Source organism: Acyrthosiphon pisum, chromosome A1 (assembly GCF_005508785.2).
Source record: "Acyrthosiphon pisum isolate AL4f chromosome A1, pea_aphid_22Mar2018_4r6ur, whole genome shotgun sequence".
In the NCBI taxonomy this organism is placed as follows: domain Eukaryota; kingdom Metazoa; phylum Arthropoda; class Insecta; order Hemiptera; family Aphididae; genus Acyrthosiphon; species Acyrthosiphon pisum.
The window spans coordinates 111,376,454-111,385,039 of NC_042494.1; the positions used below are offsets into that span (position 1 = coordinate 111,376,454).

Consider the following 8,586-nt stretch of genomic DNA (forward strand, 5'->3'; position numbering starts at 1 on the left):
CACATAGTAAGAGAATTGTAAAAATGTGTATGTATTAGGAGTCATAATAATATAATATGGATATGCAGCCATTTCAATTCACATATCGACAACCAATTTTCTGATACTGTTTGAGCATTTACAACGACAACAACCAATTTTTTACCAGCTAGATAATTGTCCGCCCCAGACATTTATAATATACAAATGTATGTCAACATAATTTAAACTCTTGTGTAATGAAATTTATAATAAAAATAGGTGCACATATAATTGTACTATTTTACGTATTGTTGTAACATAATTTTATTAATAATTACGTGGTGTCGGGTTTTGACTCAAAGTATATGGACATACTTAGATAAATAAATAATAATATTTTTATACAAAATACAAAAAAAAAAGTGTGCAGTGAAATATTATAAAAGTTATCAATACTAAAATTATTCATAATGAATGTATTAAATCATTGGTAAAAATATTAAAATATAAATAATAAATATAATGTAATAAACAAATCTGAAAAATAGTTGTTTTAGGTATTGTTTGATTTAAATAGCCACACTTAACATTAAAAATAGAACAAAATACATTTTTTTAAATCTTAAAATAGAAAGAGTATAAAGTACCCAGTAGGTAATTCGATTAGATATTACAGCCTTTTGAATATAGGATTTTTATCCATTTGTTAAATATGTGCATTTCCCACTAATCGAACTACTTTCATTAAACAATCTTATAAAATAAATAAACAATACTATTTAAACAATGGAAGAAGTTATAAACTAAAATAAAAATATATATTATAATGAAATACATTGGGGAAATTAAAACATTATCACAGTCATATTTTTTAGTATTTTTCTTAAATCATTGGTAACAAATACTGACATCCTCATTATATTCATATATTTTTTCATAGAAACTTACAATTACCTTTTCTTATTAATTAAACCCTCTGTGTAATCCTTTAAAATTAAATTCTTTAAAGGTTTAAATTAATATTCACTATTCATCAATGGTATAGAAAAATCAATCATATTTGGTAGAACAATAACTTTCTGTAAACATAAAATGTATAGTTGTAATAGATAAAAATTAATATTCTAAAAATTTAATAATAGATCAATTTACTTCAAATTCTTTGATTAAAATATTATGTAAAGCTTTGGTAAGGACATCCATGAGTGGAACGTTTGTGTCATTTACTTTAGGCTTAGCTTCAAAATTTATTTGTGGACTACCTTTAAAAGAAACCCTAAAAAAAAAATAGAAAATATAATGTTTCATTTATAAATTAAGCTTATTTAAGGAATATATTTATAGACTTATATTTATAGACTATTATACAGTCAAATATTAAAACCAAACAAAGGTATTAGTAGTTACTATTATGGTTATAAATTAATAATTATTAATAATTTATAAGAAATTATTTTGTAATTATTGACATATTCGTTAGTAATTGTTAAAGTAATCATCTACTGCTCAGTCTTTTGATACAAAATTACTTATGAGTAAATAACAAATAGTTTAGTAAATAAGCTATAATTAACATTTTTATTACTTACAATATACTCATGCAAGCATTTATTGAATAAAGATTTTTTATTTTTTAAAAATATGTAGATCTTACATTTGAGACATGCCTCATAAGGTATAATAGGAAAAATTTAGGAACCTCTAAAAAAAATAATATAATAATATTTTTAAATTATAATATATAGTGGGTATCGCTTAATATGATCACATTGGTTAAGGCCATTTTGATTCTATTAACCAGTTGATTCCATAAAGTATTTTTTTTCCAATATAATTTTTGGTTTGGGATTTTTTTTTTATTCCAATAAACGGTTAATCCTATAAACCAGTGATCACATTATGCAGAACCCAATGTATATTATATTTTTTTTTTTTGAGTGGGCTAAGTTCCCTCAAGCTCCTTACTTATTTGTGCCACTCTAACACATACTACTAATATTATTGACTGAGCACCAAACATAAGGTTAATATAGTAGCTTAGATAACTAAGATTTAGTCCATGTGGTTGAATATATATTGTTATAATTCATAACAATTGACAGATTTTATGTTAACCCTTAAGTGGTATGGTCTGGTCCCATAGACTGCTGCAGTTTTTTGTTTTGGTTTACATCTTAAAATGTCTAAAAAATTAATTAATTTCTTTAAAAGTATTAAATTTGAGTCGAAAAAATGATAGCCAAATATAAGTTGACACTGTAAATATATTATTTCTACAAATAATGGGCCGGAACAATTGAATAAAAATGTCTTAATATAAATAACAAAACTATAAAAAAAAAATAAGAGGTCTAGGAGACCGCACCATACCATTGGCGTAATTTTTGTTCACCGTACCACTTATTGGTTAAATTGTTAACTCTACTAACAAGCCACATGTTTTAAAATGTTTTGTGAACTACTGAGCGCTATATTTTATGAAACAATCTAAGCCTAATATTAAAGGTAGTTTATTAGTTTAATAATTCAATAAGTAACCCTTGTTAATAGCAAGTAAAGATTAACTAATATAAATTTTACATATTTTACTACTATAATTTTTTTTATTAAATTGACAATTTACCAAACACGATCGGTGGGCGGTGGAGGCAAATTAATAATAAGCCTTCCAACTAATTGTTTCACATCGATTACGAGAGTAAGTTCTTTTTTCGCAACATTTTCAAAAACTTTTCTTACAAATTTCAGTTCAAGAAAACCAGAAGAACAATTTTCCATAAACCTTGTAATACGGCTTCCTTGAGGTGGTGGTGGGTCATTTAAGGCTTGCTGTTCAAACAACCTTTCTGCAAAATTAACATCCTCTCGTGCATGTCCTTCATCATTTGATGTCTCTCCACTATCTTCTTGATTAGAGTCGTACACAGCACTTCTTCTAAAAAATAGTTTAAAAATATATATAATGTATGTATAATTTATGAAACTAGTTATAGAAAAAACCACTCTTAGGGCAAGTTTGACTACAAGGTTTATCTATATTATGAAATGAAAAATTATACCATTAAATTAAAATAGTAACTAGTAATAATACATAAAGAATAATAGTAATAATTTATCTTATGACACTGTAGACTAAATTATCTCATTTATTTGTCATTGGTATTATTAAATAATAACAATAGGTAGGTAATTATATTAACTATTAAAAATGGAAAACATGTAAGCAAAACTCAATTATTTTTTTTTGATTTCTTGTAAATTAGAAAAAAATGGAGATGGGAAACTGAATAGTAATCAATTATTAAGTTGGACGAATTTTAATTATAAAAAAGAGAGTTTTGATATCTCGAGACTTATTTCTTAGAATTTATTTAAATATAATATTTACTATTGATATATATATATATTTTAATCTATGTTATATTGTTATACAAAAAATGTACATGTTATTATTTACTAAGTTCGGTAATAGATAAATTAATTTTACTATCAATGCTAACTCAGGATTGGTATGTTGTACATTTGTAAGATGCAGACAAGATGAGCGAATGTAATATACTTTTAAGATCAAAATAATAAAATATTATTTTGCTTATAATATGATAATAATTGGAGATCTAAAATAACCTATTCTGTAGTCATCAGATACTTAGTTTGAATAATATTATTATTAATAATTTGAAAAATCTATGTACAACAATAACGTTAAAAATAACAAAATAGTAATTAATTGTAACTTATTTATACACTTCATCTTTTTGTTGTCGAGCTTCTTCTTTTTTTAATTTCATAAGGTTAAGTTTAGTATCAACTGATGCTTGAAATGTTCCATTATAAGTGATTTCAACTTCAAACCATATTCCTCGATGATCCACCCAAGGTTTTGATACGCTGCGTATAGTTGGTATCTCACCCTTTCCAAAACATAAACTTCGAATCACGAGTATATCCATTACTTTTGGCAACTATATGTGAAAATATAACATTAATTACATATTATAAAAATATTAGTTTATTTTCCAAAGAGTTTAATTTACCCTTATAGCATTTAACTTCCTTTGGAATTTGTCGGCAATCATTTCAAGTATTTTAGGATTTTGTAAATAATCAAAGCATACACGGCCCAAAAGCATATTTAACCATAAATACTCATCAGAAATTTCATTAATTTGAGCTGCCATCAAGTTCTACAACATTTGTATATTTAAAATATGTATAAAAGGTTAAGATAAAAATTAAATAACAATGAACTTAAGTGGACGATATACAGTGGCGTTACACAGACATTTGTTTGTTTCCGTTTGACTAGTATGTAACATAACAAATTTTATTCTCAGAAGAAACGCGTTAAGTTCCGTTAGCTTAATAATTAGAGTGATTTGACCTCTTATAGAATTTAAAGGTAAGATTATCTAGGGCATCTCATAGGCTTTGTATTATATTTTATTTTTTAAGTAAATTATGAGTATTTTAAAATTCTAAATTGTTTGTACATCTTAAAATACTCATAGATCGTGTTTTTGGGTAAATTTACTTTACAAAAACAGCTCACTTCAAATTGTTTTTAACTCATTTAATAATAATTTCGAAAAAATGTTTCACACTTCTGAAAGACGACAAAAAAATTCAACTTTTCAAAAAAAAAAAAAATTGAATATTGTGAAAGGTGAAGTACATTTCCTCAAAAACAGAAAATATAAACAATAATATTATTATCTAATATCTAATATGTATAATATTAATACCTCTTTTTTTTTTTGGACATCTGTCAATATTGGATAATTAGATAATTCATAAACATTAAACAGATAACCAAGATAAGCTTTGATAAATTTGTTGTGTTCTTCTACATTTTGCTTTTTCTTATTTGTCAGTTCATCAGTAACTACCACATCAAATGCAGAAGAAAGATTTAATCGATGAAACCATAATTCCTTTTCTGGGTCATTTCTAGCAAATAAATATATTTTATCGGAATCAGTTTTCCATTCACCATCTACTTCATTATTTTCTTCCACATCAGTCAATTTTTCAGAATTTTTTGATGTATTTGCCTCTGACTCATTTATTTTACGGTCATTTTGGCTCACCTAAAATTAAATTATAATTATTTATTCAATTTCTTCACTAGTTTATTTTCAATAAATAATTACCATTTGGAGATATTTTAAAATAAGTTTTGTTAAAAATAAATTTATTTTAAATTGGTAAATACGTAAAAAATGTATGAGTACTTATGCAAATAAAATAATAATAAAAATTATTAAACTTACATCAGACTTTGATTTTTTTTTTTCATTTTGCTTATTTTCGGAATAATTAACTTCATTTTTAAAGTCATAATCATCTTTCATATCTGATATACCACATTCCAACATTTCCTCATAATATGACTCTACGATGATAAATTAAAATAAAAAAAAAAAAACCAAAATAAAATACTACAGCTGGATGTGCATAAGAAATTAATTATAGACACCAATGTTATCTTTTCAAAATGTGCTTTGTTACCATTATCATTATCTATTTTTTTTTCACTCAAGAAATACTTTACTACAGTAGTATAATAGTATCATTTATTAGTTATTACTTAGTTAAAAAAAAAAACTTTAAAATTATTATATTAATAAATTATACTATATTTTATTAAATTCCCATATAGTATATTACTCTTTTTAGCACCCAAAACTTTATCATTGAAATTATTAACATTGATGGAATATTTGATGGAACTATTTTGGAAAATATTTTACTAGCTTGTGATGACGGTGTAACATAATCTTTACACATCCATTCATCTGGTCCTTGAATAAATTTTTTAAATTTTAATGAGCGTCGAACACCAATTAAAGACTCAGAGTTTAATTCTATACAAATAGGGTATTTTTTACTCCATTTTCTAAAAAAAAAATTATTATTATTATCTATAATATTTGATATATAGTACTACATACCTTTTATTTACTAAATTTTGAGGTAATAAAGTAATGTTACATTTTGACAACTTATACATGCACTCCTTAACAAACAACAATTTAGGTTTGGTTTCATTATATAAAGATCTTTTAGGAACCTTATAATATGGATAAGACATAATAAGTATTGATCCTTTTAATCTAACGTACACGGAAATAGTAAGTGAAAGTCGATAAGTTTCTGGACGATAATCATAGAGAAATTGGTTCATCCATCCCTAATCATAATAGCAAACAATTATTTTATTTAATTTTATAAGCTTAAATCATTAATTAAAATAAATAAGTTTTGAACATTTATCATAGTTACTTTAAACAACATCAAGCGTGGATCGAGGTCATATAAACTTTTCAATGATCGTATAATAGAAGTTTCATTATCAGGAATATAGTCTAAATTAGGTAGGAACTGTTTTTTTTTATAATCTTCTTTTGTAAATATTTCCAAAACATGTCTAAACTTATATGCAATAAAACCACCAAGCACAAAAGTATTCTGAAAAATAAAAATTGGAAAATATGTGAAACATTTTTTAACGTCCTGGAAATGATGGTTTAGTCAACTTTTTGCATAAATGAAAAACAAATAAATAATAATTTGCTTGCATCTGTTCACTCATACATTCAATTATACATAAATTTAAATAAAAATTTCTGGAGCATTAAATCTCTATAAAAATTATCACGGGGCTTGATGTGGTACAGTGATGGACTGCAGTCAGTAATGTGTGGTGCAGTCAAACATCGTCCAGCACTCCAGTGTCACCGGCTCCCGAATGGGTGACTACTGGGTTTTTCGAATAAATGTTTGCCCCACATATTCCAATCATACCAACCATAACCTCCAAACACCCAATGGACATGTTGCCAAGGATAAAATATAAATAAAAATGATGACGTAAAAAAATGAATAATAATAATTACAAAATATGTACAATCTTGTTTTTGTAAATTTGTGACTATATCATCGTATTGGGACAGACAACAATTTTGAGGTGGATTTGGTTAAAATGTTATTTGTTTTTTCATAATTATTTACTTTACAATACTCACTAAATACATTGGCATATATTTGTAGCTGATGTAACATCCAGTTATTCCAAACAAAATTAATATAACATATTTCACTTTATCTTTTGGTTTTAGATGTTCATGTTCTGAGCAACCATGTTGAATTACTACTGGAGTATTTGATTTCAGCTCTAAGTCTTCTAAAGCATCTTTTGCCGTCTCTATATTATCTATTGCTATGTTTTTTTCTGTTAACTTTGTGTATCTGCGGCGAATACCAAACAAATTTCTATCAATAATATTATATTGAATTTGTTCCTCTTCTTCAGCTTCATCAATTTCATTTGATATCATAGAAATAGAATCATCATCTTGACCAGAGTCATCAGTTTTCCTAACAATAAATAATATTAAATAATAAATATTAATTTAAATATAAAATTAAAATATCATTACTTTGACATCATGCTTAAATCACCACCACTCTCGCTTCTCCACAAGCCTTCTTTGATATCCGATAGAAAACTATCAAGGCGCTTAATAGTCGTATCACAAGGTGAAGATTCAGCATCTAAACTAGATGATCTTTTTAATCCAAATAGACCTAAGTATTGAGAATTCCCAGAGGATTGTTCAGGTGTTTTCAATTGTTCATCAGTCGACCCTAAAATAAATAAACAATAATACATTTTTTATGATATGCTGAATAAAGAACAACTAATAATAATCATATTTAAAAAGTATATTAAAATTATTTGTTTAAATAATTTTGTTTACAGTATCTCTATGCAAGTGTAATACCTGTTGATTGTATTTTTGTGGGAATAGAACACAATCCTTCTACTTCTTCACCTTCTGCATTGAACCTTACCGAAAACGACATTTTCTCTAAGATAAAAATCAAGTTAATTATTTTGGAAAACTAAAAAATTGAATGAACCAATAATATATGTATAAGGTATAACTATAGTAGAGTAATATTATTTTGTATTCACTTAATATGTCACACACATTATACGTATGCATAAAATATCAATATATATATACGGAATATTAAAACAATACAATTATACGACCTTCTACAATGGTATTATAGGTAATCGTTGTTACACCAAAACAAACAATAGGTACTTACCCTTTCCCACAGTTCTTCGAGTTTTTGACAACTCCATAATACCTACACAACAAACGTGTTCCTACATAAGGAACTTTAATAAAAGGATTTATCAACTCAAAATGTTCGATTAAGTCATCGTGAATTCGTGAAAATTATAATTATCATTATAATATTATTGTTAGTTTAATATTTTATAAAATTATACATGTAAAAATAAAGTTTTAATCACATATTATAAAAATGTATCTTATCAAACAAAATTAAATATCGACCACAGATATGTATAATAACTAGATACCCGACTTCTTCTTATCAATGACGCTGGCAGCCATTTACAACTAGGGCAAAATAGTATTATCAGTATATATGTATATATAATAAATATGTATATGAATAAATGTAAACATTGCCATAGTCACAAATGGCGTCGGGCATCATAATTTAATAACGTTGTGGTATATGGATACTCCCTATGGAGTCGGGTATCTAGTTATTATATATATCTGTGATATCGACTATCAG

General features: G+C 25.5%; 1 protein-coding gene across 2 annotated transcripts; it reads right to left on the minus strand.

The window, feature by feature from the left end:
• Window positions 1–211: 211 nt before the first annotated feature.
• Window positions 212–8,293, minus strand: LOC100162455 (testis-expressed protein 2). 2 transcript variants are annotated; one of them, XM_008185609.3, is made up of 14 exons: window positions 8,083–8,293; window positions 7,749–7,835; window positions 7,404–7,611; window positions 6,990–7,341; window positions 6,247–6,432; window positions 5,916–6,154; window positions 5,715–5,860; window positions 5,235–5,356; window positions 4,707–5,051; window positions 3,999–4,148; window positions 3,709–3,926; window positions 2,585–2,893; window positions 1,114–1,237; window positions 212–1,040 (listed from the first exon to the last, which is right to left on the minus strand). In XM_008185609.3, the coding sequence occupies exons 1-14, from the start codon at window positions 8,117–8,119 to the stop codon at window positions 978–980; spliced, it is 2,586 nt and encodes an 861-aa protein (XP_008183831.1). In that variant the 5' UTR covers window positions 8,120–8,293; the 3' UTR covers window positions 212–977. The 2 variants fall into 2 exon arrangements, with proteins under 2 accessions (XP_008183831.1, XP_001948475.2); XM_001948440.5 differs by having other exon boundaries at window positions 2,585–2,896; window positions 8,083–8,292.
• Between the last annotated feature and the right edge of the window lie 293 nt (window positions 8,294–8,586).

What these genes read in the sequence shown, in the direction of transcription:
- LOC100162455 (XM_001948440.5), bottom strand. Translation starts at nt 8,119, where the DNA reads ATGGAGTTGTCAAAAACTCGAAGAACTGTGGGAAAGG. An exon ending in GATTTAAGCATGATGTCAAA is followed by an intron (nt 7,342 to 7,403) that starts GTAATGATATTT and finishes ATTTATTGTTAG; the next exon opens with GAAAACTGATGACTCTGGTC. An exon ending in CGACAACAAAAAGATGAAGT is followed by an intron (nt 2,897 to 3,708) that starts GTATAAATAAGT and finishes ACTATTTTTTAG; the next exon opens with AAGAAGTGCTGTGTACGACT.